Source organism: Microcaecilia unicolor, chromosome 13 (assembly GCF_901765095.1).
Source record: "Microcaecilia unicolor chromosome 13, aMicUni1.1, whole genome shotgun sequence".
Taxonomy (NCBI): domain Eukaryota; kingdom Metazoa; phylum Chordata; class Amphibia; order Gymnophiona; family Siphonopidae; genus Microcaecilia; species Microcaecilia unicolor.
The window spans coordinates 5468568-5484478 of NC_044043.1; the positions used below are offsets into that span (position 1 = coordinate 5468568).

At 40.3% G+C, this 15911-nt stretch overlaps 1 protein-coding gene across 1 annotated transcript in view; it reads right to left on the reverse strand.

Moving 5' to 3' along the window:
* The window catches only part of LIG3 (DNA ligase 3), a 158693-nt gene that overhangs the window by 44170 nt on the left and 98612 nt on the right, over nucleotides 1–15911 (reverse strand). The window contains exons 12-13 of the mRNA XM_030222374.1: nucleotides 13532–13619; nucleotides 5884–5961 (exon numbers count right to left, since the gene is read on the reverse strand). Of these exons, the coding sequence (XP_030078234.1) occupies nucleotides 5884–5961; nucleotides 13532–13619 (166 nt within the window). The remainder of the gene's footprint in view (nucleotides 1–5883; nucleotides 5962–13531; nucleotides 13620–15911) is intronic.

Sequence of the window (15911 nt, forward strand, 5' to 3'; positions counted from 1 at the left end):
CTAATTAGGGGATACACCTCAACTCCCAGAGCCAAACTTAAAATCTATTTCAAAAAGGCTCCAGTATTATTTATATAAAAAAACACTTTAATTATTTTAATTGTACTAAAACATACCACTCATACCATCCTATCGCGCTTCTTACCCTGTGCTGCACTAAACAATGTTTACAATAATAAACAACGTTCACATTGCATTATATTCACATTGCATTCACACTACAAATCACAGTTACTAACACAATACTCAGTCTTTATGATGCAGCGATTAACGCCCCGCTTTCCACGTGGCTACTGCACTATAGCTGGTTGTGTTTGTCCCAAATATATCACTCTCAAATCAAGTGTGAATCCTCCGTTTGCCGTTCCCAGATCACAAATCCCACTTGTGCAGCATTATACAGGTGTTAAGAAGTCGATGAATGACTCCTTATTCAACTCTTGATGTCTCCAGTATATACCGGTTCCCCGATGCGGATCCGCATTTCACTAGATCTTCCTCAGGAGGAACCACCGTTATATCTACAACAGTTTAACAATGTCCTCATTATAACCATCACCATCTCCCATACTATAAACTTATTATTACAATGTACATTGGAATAATACTCACAATCATTCATCTAATCGGCTGCATGCCGGCTAAAGGCTCCCTCAGGCGTAGACCACATGACGCCGCATCAGGAGTTACTACGTCAGACGTCCTATCTCAATTTAAAGGGCTGGTTACATGGCCACTCCCAGTATGTTAAAGAAACAATACCCTACACCCATTCAACCTCTAAATTGAGGCCGTTGGGGGTAACCGTGCCCCACGAAAAAATAAATCGCTGCTCCATAACTAACAAGCTAGCACTAACATCCCCACTTCTGTTGGACCAAGGAAGGTGCGCTATTACAGCACATCGAAGTTGATTTATCGAATGATTAAATAAGGTCCAATGTGCTACCAGCGGGTTTTCTTGTTTGTCATGCCGAATATTACTAACATGCTCTGCTAATCTACTTTTAAGCTATCTCTTGGTGTGTCCTATACAATAAACTACGCGCTCAGTATTACACGTGGTACCATATCTTAAAGTGTGCTGCCTGTTAGAATGGGGAATGGGAATGATTGAGGTATCCCACTGATAACGGCAATATACACACTTGCCACATGGAGAGTGCCTGCCAATTGCAATGTTCCTACTGGGTCTCTTAAGCAACTCACCCAGATTAGCCTGACATCTGTACACTACTCTAGGGGTCTCGCTAAACTCGGGATGCACCGCAAGCACCTGCCAATGCTTGTGAACAATAGCGCTAATCCTAGATGCCTTTGAAGAATAAGGGATGACACAAGCCAGGGGGCTACAGGGGGACCTTGGTCCAGTGGATAACAACCATGGCCGATAAGTGTACAGGGCCCTTTTATACGCTTTTTGAGGATCCCCACAGGGTACCCTCGGTCCAAAAACCTCTCAATCATGGTGCTGGCCTGTCTCTTGAATTCAATTGTCGATAAGCACAACCGACGTAAACGTAGCAATTGACCGACCGGAACACCCTGTTTAAGTGCCCTATGATGGAAACTCTGAAAATGTAGTAGGGTGTTTCGGTCGGTAGGCTTACGATAAATAGTGGTGGAAAACTCCCCCTCTTGAGATCTCATGATTTTAATATCCAAGAATTCCAGCTCAGCATCACTGATTCTAAAGGTAAATTTAATATTAATGTCCACCGAATTAAGGTACTCAATGAAGGTCCGCAATTCACGCAAAGGGCCCTGCCAGAATAATATAACATCGTCGATGAACCTCTTCCACATGCCAAGTGCAAAGGGCAGAGTGGTGCACTTGGGAGTATAGAAATCTAAAAGAGATGTACGAGATATGGGACAAGAGACAGAGGCACAGTTCAGGAGAGAGACCATGGGGTAACAGTGTCTGAGAATTCTCAAAGAAGCAAAACAATATGACAAGGCAGTGGCCACAGCCAGAAGGATGCAAGGCAACATAGAGATATAACCAGCAGAAGAAAGGAGGTGTTGATGCCCTTAGCGAGACCCTACTTGGAGTATTGTGTTTAGTTTTGGAGGCCATATCTAGCTAAGGTCTTAAAAAGAATTGAAGGAGTTCAGAGAAAAGCAACAAAAATGGTACAAGATTTATACCAACATTGTTGTTCAGCTCTGGCTTCCATGTTGGGCAGAATGTATGGACCATGCAGGACTTTGTCTTCCTTCATTTACTATGCTACTACACATAAAGAAATTTAAGAAAAAATAATGCCTCCAGAGCCAAAACTCAAGGATGAATTATCAAAAATGGTTTATGCTGCTTCTGCGTAACTTTCGCAACATCAGGAAAAATCCAAACATTTAATGAAAGAAAAGAGGAATTCCTATAGTGAATTCCTCCCATCCTGTCAGACTGTCATAGTAATGCTTGAATGTTTTCACTTATATACACTGTCAGCTAGCACATTTGCTTATTTCCGATCTGAGGAAGAAGGGCAACCTTCGAAAGCTAATCAAGAAATGTATTAAGTTATGTCCAATAAAAAAGGTATCATCTTATTTTCTTTTCCATGTTTTATTTTGTTTGATTTCTATTGATAACCTTAAGAGTGGACTAACACGGCTACCACACCTCTCTACATGTAGAACCCCAAAGAATAGCAAGATTCCGGAATTCTAAAGAGTGACAAGATTCCACAGCAGAATCTCAAAGAGTAGCAACGTTCCATGTAGAACCCGATCTGACGAAGAAGGGCAACCTTCGAAAGCTAATCAAGAAATGTATTAAGTTATGTCCAATAAAATAGGTATCATCTTATTTTCTTTTCCATGTTTTATTTTGTTTGATTTCTATTGATAACCTTTAAGAGTGGACTAACACGGCTACCACACCTCTCTACATGTAGAACCCCAAAGAATAGCAAGATTCCGGAATGCTAAAGAGTGACAAGATTCCACAGCAGAATCTCAAAGAGTAGCAACGTTCCATGTAGAACCCGATCTGACGAAGAAGGGCAACCTTCGAAAGCTAATCAAGAAATGTATTAAGTTATGTCCAATAAAAAAGGTATCATCTTATTTTCTTTTCCATGTTTTATTTTGTTTGATTTCTATTGATAACCTTTAAGAGTGGACTAACACGGCTACCACACCTCTCTACATGTAGAACCCCAAAGAATAGCAAGATTCCGGAATGCTAAAGAGTGACAAGATTCCACAGCAGAATCTCAAAGAGTAGCAACGTTCCATGTAGAACCCGATCTGACGAAGAACGGCAACCTTCGAAAGCTAATCAAGAAATGTATTAAGTTATGTCCAATAAAAAAGGTATCTTATTTTCTTTTCCATGTTTTATTTTGTTTGATTTCTATTGATAACCTTTAAGAGTGGACTAACACGGCTACCACACCTCTCTACATGTAGAACCCCAAAGAATAGCAAGATTCCGGAATGCTAAAGAGTGACAAGATTCCACAGCAGAATCTCAAAGAGTAGCAACGTTCCATGTAGAACCCGATCTGACGAAGAAGGGCAACCTTCGAACGCTAATCAAGAAATGTATTAAGTTATGTCCAATAAAAAAGGTATCATCTTATTTTCTTTTCCATGTTTTATGTTGTTTGATTTCTATTGATAACCTTTAAGAGTGGACTAACACGGCTACCACACCTCTCTACATGTAGAACCCCAAAGAATAGCAAGATTCCGGAATGCTAAAGAGTGACAAGATTCCACAGCAGAATCTCAAAGAGTAGCAACGTTCCATGTAGAACCCGATCTGAGGAAGAAGGGCAACCTTCGAAAGCTAATCAAGAAATGTATTAAGTTATGTCCAATAAAAAAGGTATCATCTTATTTTCTTTTCCATGTTTTATTTTGTTTGATTTCTATTGATAACCTTTAAGAGTGGACTAACACGGCTACCACACCTCTCTACATGTAGAACCCCAAAGAATAGCAAGATTCCGGAATGCTAAAGAGTGACAAGATTCCACAGCAGAATCTCAAAGAGTAGCAACGTTCCATGTAGAACCCGATCTGAGGAAGAAGGGCAACCTTCGAAAGCTAATCAAGAAATGTATTAAGTTATGTCCAATAAAAAAGGTATCTTATTTTCTTTTCCATGTTTTATTTTGTTTGATTTCTATTGATAACCTTTAAGAGTGGACTAACACGGCTACCACACCTCTCTACATGTAGAACCCCAAAGAATAGCAAGATTCCGGAATGCTAAAGAGTGACAAGATTCCACAGCAGAATCTCAAAGAGTAGCAACGTTCCATGTAGAACCCGATCGGACGAAGAAGGGCAACCTTTGAACGCTAATCAAGAAATGTATTAAGTTATGTCCAATAAAAAAGGTATCATCTTATTTTCTTTTCCATGTTTTATTTTGTTTGATTTCTATTGATAATCTTAAGAGTGGACTAACACGGCTACCACACTCCTCTACTATAGTGAAAGAAAAGTCTCAACTACCAGTCATGATCAGGGAATAGCACATTCATCTTTAGAAGACCCCCCAGAAGACAATGAGATCTAAACTATATTGGGAAAAACTGGAGAGAAATGTATTTTGGTTTGTTTTTATTATACAGTATCTATAGTGTTACATTATATTTTATGTTTCTATTTATATAACTTGCCTAGACTATTCAATTAGAAAAGTAATGAATGCAAGTAAAAGCAGCAGACATGAACTTCAGCTTTTACTATCTCCCGTTCCCATCTGGTCCAATTCTTTCCTTGGCTTTTATAGCACTGAAACTTCACCCAGAATCACTGCTTTCATCACACCACTTATTGTACTAAATGCCAAACCCTGGGTCATAATAAGTACAATAGTACTTTGTAGGTCTTGATACACTCCAAATAATATATCACCATCCCACAAGGCTGAAATGCATCTAGGGACAATTTGAAATTATCCTCAGATTACTGAACAGAGAATGTAACTACGAGAATGGTATGGGATTTGTGTAACAAGACGTATGAGGAGAGACTTGCTGACCTGAACATGTATACCCTGGAGGAAAGGAGAAACAGGGGTGATATGATACAGATGTTCAAATATCTGAAAGGTATTAATCTGCAAACGAACCTTTTCCGGAGATGGGAAGGCGGTAGAACTAGAGGGCACGATATGAGATTGAAGGGGGGCAGACTCAAGAAAAATGTCAGGAAGTATTTTTTCACAGAGAGAGTGGTGGATGCTTAGAATGCCCTCCCGTGGGAGGTGGTGGAGATGAAAATGGTAACGGAATTCAAACATGCGTGGGATAAACATAAAGGAATCCTGTTCAGAAGGAATGGATCCTCAGGAGCTTAACCGAGATTGGATAGCAGAGCCGGTAGTGGGAGGCGGGGCTGGAGGTTGGGAGGCGGGGATAGTGCTGGGCAGACTTATACGGTCTGTGCCCGAGCCGGTGGTTGGGAAGCGGGGCTAGTGCTGGGCAGACTAACAGGGTCTGTGCCCTGAAGAGCACAGGTACAAATCAAAGTAGGGTATACACAAAAGTAGCACACATGAGTTGTCTTGTTGGGCAGACTGGATGGACCGTGCAGGTCTTTTTCTGCTGTCATCTACTATGTTACTATGTAACTACCGCATGATCAAATACAAGTATGGGGTAAAATGTTGTTACATCGATCTCCAGACTGCCCCTTCCTGATTCGTTTTATTATTCCTCTTTAAAAGTCTGTTAAAAAAAAAAATACATCAGAAAGTTGACAAAGTGCTTGAAAAATCTAAGAGAAGAAGCAGTTCCATTTTTTCTATTATATTTGTTTTTGTCTCCTTTAACAAGAAAAAAAAAACCATTAAGGAAAGGGATTACATTACAAGGAGGAAGAAATGATGGTCTATATACAGATTGTTCATCTTACCTTCAAATCCTTCAGCACAAGTCCTTCCAGTCCCTCACTAATGACATGACTGATCATATCTGACAAATCTGAGGCTTTCTGAGAAGAATACAAAAGATCAATCAGTAACTAAACTTAATCCAAATCAGCACTGGGAAAGCAACTTTGTTGTAAACTGAATTTGAATATTGTACTACACTATACATGGTGCTTATATTCCGCTAACTTTCCAGAAAGATTCTATGCGGATAACAATATTAATTCCTTCAGTCAAGGAAAACTATAGATCTTATATCATAATCTCATTTATCTTAATCCATCTCACTAAACAGCAATGTTTTCAATAGTCTTCTAAAAGTATAGTAAATTGTTAATTTCTCTGGTAAGACAAAAATGATTCTAACGTTGATTTTTTAAGACACCCTTAAAAGTTGGATAATTTAATTTCACACAACGACCAGATCGTGCCTATGTAAAAGAAGGGAAGTCTAAACAGTAAATCAACTTATCAGAACGCTCGCCATATAGAGATTTAAACACCATAGAAATTATTTTAAACTGAATTCAGGAATGAACAGAATCTTTGTAAAGTCTCACAAATACCTAGCCCTGTGCTCAGTCAGGGCAATTTTTGCTTGTACAGTGGATTCTGGTTTATTGGGACACATCAGGACTATAGTACATTGCCCCAATTAAGTGGCTGCCCCAAAAAAAACAAAGTTGACATGTTACCATTGAAAAAAAAAAGTCAGTACAAGCAACAGATAAAAGTCAAAACAATTATTTATTGTCCAAACACAATATCTCCCTCAGTCCTTGCCCATGTGATTGAGACTTGATCTTTCGCTCCTATGCATTTAGTTTGGATGTTACCACTTTATTTACATTTCTTCTGTTATCTTTTTCTCCTTTCTTTGGCACCCTAGCGTTCATTTTCACACCTGTTTGGGTTCCGGTCTAGGTATTACTGATGTCTATCTGTCTGCACCCCATAGCTTCACTTCATTTTCTCCCTTCCATATGCTGTACTGACTTCCTACCATATAGTTTTTAAAGTGTTCAATTTATCTCTAGCAGCCTCTTCATATTAGCACCCCGATGCTTATACCCTTTGTTCACACTATCACTCTTTCCCCTCTTCAAGCCATCAAACCCAGAAAGAGTGCCAATTTCTACAAGTACGACAACCCATTACACCTACAATGTATGTATTACCTAAAATACATAAATCTCTCACGAATCCCCTTGGAAGACCTATCATCTCCGCTAATGGTTTATTTATTTATTTATTGCATTTGTAGCCCACATTTTCCCACCTTTTTGCGGGTTCAGTGTGGCTTACAATACATTATGAATAATGGAAATACAATTTGTTACAATTCAGGTTATGGATTACATTGTGAAGAGTTAAACGAGTCAAAATCAAATTCGTTAAGGAGTAAATCAATTGAAAGAACATTGAGACATTGGAAGGAGACAACAGGAAATTAAGGGGCGTTATATGAAGCAAATGGTATACATTTTTCTGTGAGTAAATGTTTGGGTGTAGTGAGATTAGGGTTAAGAATTCATAAGTAGATGTATTGATGTATAACTGAACAGTGAGTGTGAGCTTTATGTGTTGTGGTTCTTTCCGTAGATTTTATCAAAAAGATGTGTCTTTAGTGATTTACGGAAGTTGGTTTGTTCGTAGATCGTTTTCAGGTTCCGCGGTAGTTCATTCCAGTACTGCGTGCTCATGTAGGTAAAGGTTGATGCGTGCAGCGTCTTGTATTTCAGGCCCTTGCAGTTAGGGAAGTGGAGGTTGAGGAAGGTTCGGGATGATCTCTTAGTGTTTCTGGGTGGTAAGTCGATTAACTCAGACATGTAGGCTGGGGCTTTGCCGTGAATAATTTTGTGGACTAATGTGCATACTTTGAACGTGATTCGTTCCTTGAGTGGGAGCCAGTGTAACTTCTCTCGTAAGGGTTTTGCACGTTCATATTTTGGTATTCCAAAGATGAGTCTGGCTGCTGTATTCTGGGCTGTTTGAAGTTTCCTCAAGATTTGCTCTTTGCAGCCTGCGTACAGTGAGTTGCACTAATCCAGGTGGCTGAGTACGAGGGATTGTACTAGGCTGCGGAAGACGGATCTTGGGAAGAATGTTCTTATTCTTTTCAGTTTCCACATGCAGTAGAACATCTTTTTGGTTGTGTTGTTTGCATGGGTTTCGAGTGTTAGGTGTCAGTCGATAGTAACTCCAAGGATTTTTAACGTTTCTGAGATTGGAAGGCTTATGGATTGGTTCCATTTTAGAACCTCTTTCCATCTTTCTTTTTTAAACCCTTTATGCCACTCATCCCCTCCTATGTTCGTGACTCTGCACATATGATAAGGCTGATTGAGAATTTTCAAGAAGAAATGTATATTAGTAAACATGGACATTGAGGCACTGTACACCAATGTCCCACAATTGGAATCCTTAATTATTACTGAAGAAATTTTAAAAACCAGGACCAACCATAGATGCATACCCAATCACTTCATCATTACCCTCGCAAGTATAGCCCTCACCAATAATTTTTTCTGTTTTCAAGATGTCTTTTACCAACAAATCAAGGGCACCGCGACAGGAGCAGCTATGACCCCTGATCTAGCTAATTTATATGTTGCCCTTTTTGAAAAATCATTCCTCACTACACATCCGTACAAAGAAAACATCCAGTTCTATGGCAAGGAGATACAAGTACCCTGGAAGAATTCCATACCTGGCTTAACCAATAAGATGCGAATCTTAAGTTTAAGATGCAACACAGTCCTTCCCAGATCAGCTTCCCTGATCTGCTTATTACCAAAGAAGATTGCCGACTTAAGACTAGCATTTTCAGAAAACCCACGGACCGCAAAGCTTATCTTCATTACCACAGCTATCATCACCAAGTACTCAAAAGAAATTTACCATTGTCAATTTCTACACGGCTACCACACTCCTCTGCGTTTAAGAAGAATCTGTACGGATCTTGAGGATTATAATCATGAAGCGCACCTTTTATACGAGAGATTTTTTAAACAGGGGCTATCCCATCAGACACATCATCAGTGGACATCACAGAGCTATTATGACCAATAGAGAAGAACTGCTCTGCCCCAAAACATCCAAAGAAAAGCCAGACTTGGTATGTACTCTCCGATATTCATACCTGATTAAATATATTCAGCCGAGCATATGGCACCACTGGCATGTTTTAGAGGGTCACAACTGTTTCAAAAATAAACGCCTGGTTATAGCGCACTCCAGAGACCGTAATCTTATGGACACCCACTTCTAGGTGTGGAACATGTAACGTCTGTAAGCACTCCCTGGAAATAACTATGTTTGTCTATCCACAAAGTCAGAAGTCCTATGTCCTTCACCATAACTCAGGCTGCAACACTGCAAATGTCATACATTTCATCGTATGTCCTTGTAACCTCCTACATATTGGAAAAACCCAGCGCATGGTCAAAACCAGGATAATTGAACACTGTAGCAATATAAAGTGCAATAACTCCAACACTTGCCTCTCTCTCCTCCCTCCCTTCGTGCGGGCACGCTAGGCATACCTTTGCTGGCAGCCAATAAATGGACTGCCAGCACTCCCAAGGTCTTGCTCTGAGCAGCATGCTGGAACTTCTCTCACATGCTGGAGAAGTCCCAGCCTGCTGCTCAGAGCTGGAAACAAAGCACGGGGAGCAGCAGCAGTCTATTTACTTGGCTGGCAGGGCTCAGCATCCCCACCAGCAAAGTAAAAGATAATTCAGCAGGGGGCCCAAGCCCACATTTTTGGAACCAGTTGTTAAAGTAGCCATGGAGGGCCCTTCTTTAACAACCGGCTCCCAAAATTCTTAAGAACTTAACAACTGGCTTTTGCGAGCCTGTGAGAGCCTGCTCCAGCACACCACTGCATACAGGTCAGCACAATGTGTTCATCTATCCATAACAATATATTTTTGAATGGAGAGGGGAGATAGGGCAGACCTGATGGGTACCCCAGTCCAGAGAAAATGGAAGGGAGCAAAGTCCATTAACAAACAAATGCCTGCGAGCAATGATAAAGACTCTGTATTGCCTGAAAAGAAAAATCCCCCGAATGTCATACCTATCCAGCACAGTAAATAAAAAAGCCCAAGAAACCCTATCAAATGCTTTCTCTGCGTCAAAACTTATCAGCAAAGATACCACTCCCTGTCGGCAGACCTGGTCCAACGACGCCAATAAAGCCCTGATGTTCTTAGAAGGTGTGCGACTTCTCACGAAACCCACTTGGGATTCATCAACCAAAAAAGACAGAACTTTCGCCAGTCGATTAGCAAGCACCTAGGCCAGAAGCTTTGTTTCGAAATTAAGAAGAGAGATAGGTCTACAGGAGGACGGTTGTAAGGGATCCCTTTCCGGCTTACATAGAACAATAATTTGATGTCTTCAAAAGTGTTTGGATCTCCTGAGCTACTTCTGGCGCCCATGTGGAACTGATGGTAGCTGGGCCCGCCGACTCATCCACCGCCATTTTACATTCGGTTATCTTTGTACGAACTCGCTCCTTGTGCAGAACTCTCACTGCCATAGATTAATTCTATACTGCCCAGCAAATGGAATTAAGGCAATCAAAGTATTCCGATCAAGATAAGATACGTCCGGAGCTGAAAAGTGGTCCCAGAAGGGGTTCTAGATGTAAGAGATGGGGAGCTTGCACCACCAACACCTGCTCTTTAGCTCGGCATCATGTGACTCCTTCTACATGGAAATACTTTTAAAACAAATAGAAGGAAACATTTTTTCACTCAACAAATGGTTAAGCTCTGGAACTCTTTGCTAGAGGATGTGGTAACAATGGTTAGCTATCTAGGTTTAAAAAAAGGTTTGGACAAGTTTCTGGAGGAAAATCCCATAGTTTCATTGGGAGGCAGCTGCTTGCCTCCCAGTGGAGGAGTGGCCTAGTGGTTAGGGTGGTGGACTTTGGTCCTGGGGAACTGAGTTCGATTCCCACTTCAGGCACAGGCAGCTCCTTGTGACTCTGGGCAAGTCACTTAACCCTCCATTGCCCCATGTAAGCCGCATTGAGCCTGCCATGAGTGGGAAAGCGCGGGGTACAAATGTAACAAAAATAAATTGGTAGCATGGAATGTTCTAATAAATGGGTTTCTGCCAGGTACTTATGACCTGGTTTGGCCACTGTTTGGAAAACAGGATAATGGACTAGATGGACCACTGGTCTAACCTAGTATGGCTACTCTTATATTCTTATGACTAGAGGTAAACATGATTTAAATGTACCATAAGAACATAAAGAAGATTCACAGTTCAATCTACGCTCTGAAAATGGCAAAGCCAAATCAAGACTAGGTATACATATGAAGTATCACATACCATATGTAATAAGTTTATCTTGCTGGGCAGACTGGAAGGACCGTACAGGTCTTTATCTGCTCTCATCTACTATGTTACTATGCCATAGTCTCTGAGGGTAGTGCCTTTAAATTGATTAGTATAGACATACGATGATGAAAATGAATCTCATTTGGAAGCCAGAGTATGTCAGGCACAATTTCAAGGACCCAACATTGTAGGTGCTTCTCTAAGGGGAGCTCACATGCCATAATCTCTTCAGGACAACTGACGACCCCTGAGGAAGGCTCTCCAGATGAAACACGGCCAGTGCTGGGTCCTTTTATTGGGTCAGATTTACTAGTGGCAAATAAACCTTTGGACACTTTTTTACCAGTGGTTTGCCTTGGTTACTTGATACTGTCCCACTTCCACCCTTGCTGTGTATTTTTTGCTCTTTTCTTGTGGAAGATGCGTGGACCCCTTTTTTGTTTTTTTTTCCTCATCAAAACGTTGAAGCCATTTAGGTTACTCTATGTTTCCCTTTCCCCGTGCAGATGTCGTTCTGCATACACTCAAAACAAAGCAAACAAACCTATGAGCTTCTGCATCCACGTTGTTGTTCTTTATTGCTGGTGGCATTTTTATTTAATCTCACTTCTACTTTCAAACATGCCAGCATGTGCAGCATATGGATGTACACAAAGGAAGTATAGTACAATAACAGAATAACTTTTCATAGGTAGAGTAGTAATTTGTTATAAATCGTAACTGGTATGTTATTTGGACGGCATACTCTAGCATGTGTTATATTCGTGAAGGGCCACTAAAACAGACATGGTATGAGAATCAGGTGCTCAACAGAGTTTACATACATATAATTTCTTTACTTATTTATGGCAGTTATATCCCACATAAAACATGAATTAGGTTGAAACCTGTGCTTAGATCAAAAGAGAAAGATGGTTTGAAGGAACTTGCTCCTTTTGTTTTGTGGAATGCAGTGGTATAGTATAGAAATGTACTTAATATTGTTTATTACTATTTAAAAGAAAAATGTTAAATAATGAGGGCAGAGCCACCTTCATGCAGAAGTCCAGTATCAGTCTAAATGTGCCAACATTTTCCATTTCTGTGATATATATTTATTTCTTCCTCAAGTCAGTTTTTCAACAGCGTTTTCTCAGTTATTACCCAAATGCGAACACATTTATAATAATTAAGTTGTAGATGTTACTGAATTCTATTATTCTGTCTCACTGTATTTCCAATTTTGGAACAGTACAAGTCACCACAAGGATAAAACATAAGAAAACCAATGGACTCCATTAGGGGCTTATTATAGCCCATTTAGTTAAACAAATGAGAGATCTGCATGAAAGAAAATATTTTTATTATTTTGACTTATGAAAACCACTTGTCCCTGAAACATGCCCAAAACAGAATAATCCATTTGTACAAAAGAGGTGAGGTGAAGATGTAATTCCATGTGCCCCAATGAAAGGAGAGTTTAATTTTACTTCAAATCTTTATAGTACCAGGCTTCCCAAGGCAGATTACAACAACAGTTAAGATGAACCCATCAGTACACAGGATATCCTCACTGAAATTTGGCCATGTATTACTGTATTGTATAGAACAGTGTAGAAAAATGAGCACAAAATACAGCCTTTATTAGTGCTGTTTCCACCAGGTACAATAAAGTTTGAAGCTGTCTTTAGTGAAATTCAGTTTTTATTTCATGATATTGATACAAGACAAATGGGACGCTTAAATCTTTGCAACACGCATAGGCAGTCAATTATTTCTAATAATCTTTTACTGTTGCTTTCAATAGCGTTTGCTATTGTTTTGGGTGTACTTGTGACTCTGCCTACTTGGCTGTAGTTTGTTGAATTTACCATTAGAACAAAAATGAATGAATATCTTTAATACAAACCAGGCCCTTAACCCGCCTATTTCCCCCCACCCCCGCCTGAGGACAGAGCTCTTTCTATGAGAAGGAGGGAGGATAGGCCAAGGTAGCCAGGTTCTTCTTGGACCAGGAATGGACTAGTACTTTCACCCCACTTGGGATGTCATAGATACCAATATCTCTTCACAGCAGAATTAACCCAAATGTCATTTCTTTCTTGGCGATAAAACATTGTTCCATCCTGTTCTGGCACAGTATAATGTGAGGTCTTCATAATTTTCTTTTTAATTCATGAGTAGCAATCTTTATAAACTCATTTTTCTGGCACAAAATTTATTGTAATAGTTCTTAAAGGTAAATTTTTAAAAAATGCAACAGATAAGGAGATTTAGACTTGCAGACATACTCACAGTCACATGTTTCATCTCTGAGAAGAGAATCCGGTTGGGTATTTCCACCATGTTATCATGCAAGAACTTCCTTCGCTCGTGCAGGGGCCTGATACAAAGACAAATCTGTTAGGCACAGAAGCACACCCAAGAAAAGCTACATATGAAAAACATGTTATCTACCTACACCCCCCACATCCGTTTCCTGTAACAGACAAGATTCTGCAGCAAATGATACAAGTGAACAAATTAGAACAGAGCAGCAAATTAAATGCCAATCTATTTTATTTTATAACAATAAAGATGTTTTGTGATACTACAGCCATAATCTAGCTGATCTATTTGGTTCTTTCTGGGGAGGGGCTGGATAGAGAAGGGGTGGGGTAAAGGAGGAGATCTGTGGGATGGAGCAGGTGTTCTCAGAAGGGGTCATAGCACAAAGGAAGGAGACGAGAAAATCAGGAAATAGAGGCAGGATCAATTTGAGGGAGAAGGAACGGTAGTAAGGAGAGAAGTGGGAGGATCATGTACCAGGAATTATAGAATGCAGAATCAGGAAAGGGAAAGAATCATCACTATTATGCACCACCTTGTGACAGCAAAACTTTTTTATTTGAACCCCCAGTGAAGCAGTTCCAGACCTGTCACTCAATCTATACCCTCTCCAAACCCCTCACTGTTTCTCAGTCACTTTCTCCCCACACCTGGATTCCCCTCAGTCATCTTCTCCCTTACTATCCCCCGCCCTGTAATTTAATAAGATAAAATTAATTTATATCCAAGTCACTGCAAAGCAAACAAGTGGCTGAAAAACAAAGGTAAAAGAGGCAGAATTCAAGAAATCCAGAAGAACACAAGAAGAGGAGCATAGGAAAGATTACTGGATAAAACTCAAACAAGCAGAGGGAAATACGGTTAGCAAAAGCACACGTGGAAGAAAAAATGGCTAAAGAAATTAAACAAGGTGACAAGGCTCTTTTAGATATGTCGGTGAAAGGAGAAAGGCTAGAAATGGAATTATAAGACTGAAAGCATGCAAATTTTCTGCAGCCATGACCTCTTCCCAATATACATGCTCAGCACAAACTTTTAACCAGCCAGAACATTTACAGATTTTAAACAATTACTACATATTCTATTTTTTTTAAATCATTTCCCAGTCTCACTTGCATACTTCATTCAAATCTTTTCTCTTTAATTTGAGAACTGTACAAGCTCACCCTGAATTAAAGAATCTTCGCGCACCAGGAGCATATATAGTGCTGGTTGTATCCTCATCAGCACACCTAGAATGTGTTCACTATACTCCCGTAGAGATAACAGCTGCAAGAGTGCTAGGTATGAGGAACGACTCGCAGATAAGATGACCCTTATTTATTGATGGGATTTTGAAGTCAAAATATTTCAACTTGTAGGTGGGAGTGGCAAGATGGCGGCTGAACTTGTAGCAGCATTGTAACGTTTTTACTTACTGGTGGGATTTTTCTCAATTCATTAATCTTTTCTGATGTCACACACAAAGAGGAAGGATATGATCTGGGCCGTGCAACCGCGGTATCTTTCCCAATCCAGCAAACCCTCCAGCAAACGTTGGAGCATCACGTTGCTCGTGCTCAGCAGGAAGACCAGGGTGAGGGCCTTGTGTTGAGATCAGGCGGAGGAGAGCCAGTCTCTACGGGGCACGTTTCGTTGTCCCCCCCCACCCCCGGTAACCGAATGCCCACCTTGTCCAGCAGAGGCCAGGATCGTCCCACGATGGATGTTGCGGAAGGCGCTTATGAGCCAAGTGGGAGTGGTGGAATTCGTTCTTTTGAAACTGTCTGCTTTCTTGTCCTCTTCTGTTCCTACTACTGCTGAGCCTCTGCCCTCTGAAGTTCTGTTTGATAACATATGCTCACTTTTGATTGGGGGACTCATGGTACTGCCACCGACAGTGCCATATCCATTATGAAAATTGAGAAGACTAGACCATTCTTCATAAAATCAGTCTTTTGTACCCTAGTTCAATTCCCAGTCCTAACAAAATTTGATTACTGCAACTCTATTTACGCAGGACTTAAAGGGGATTGCCTCAAAAAACTACAAACCTCTCAAAACTCTGCCACACGTCTCATATTCACACTACCACTCATCACTAAAACAAACCCCTCCTTCTGTACGATTTGCATTGGCTGCCACACAAAATTTTGTATGGTTCGGCCCCAATATACATCAATAATCTCATTGAATTACCCTCACGTAATGCCTCTAAATCTAGAGAATGTGTTATCCTACATTTCCTGAATTGTAAGAAAGTAAACTACAAAACAATTCATACTGCTAACTTTTCATATCAAGGCATTAAAATTTGGAACGCCTTACCTAAAACCATCAAGTGCACTGATGATTATTTGATATTCCA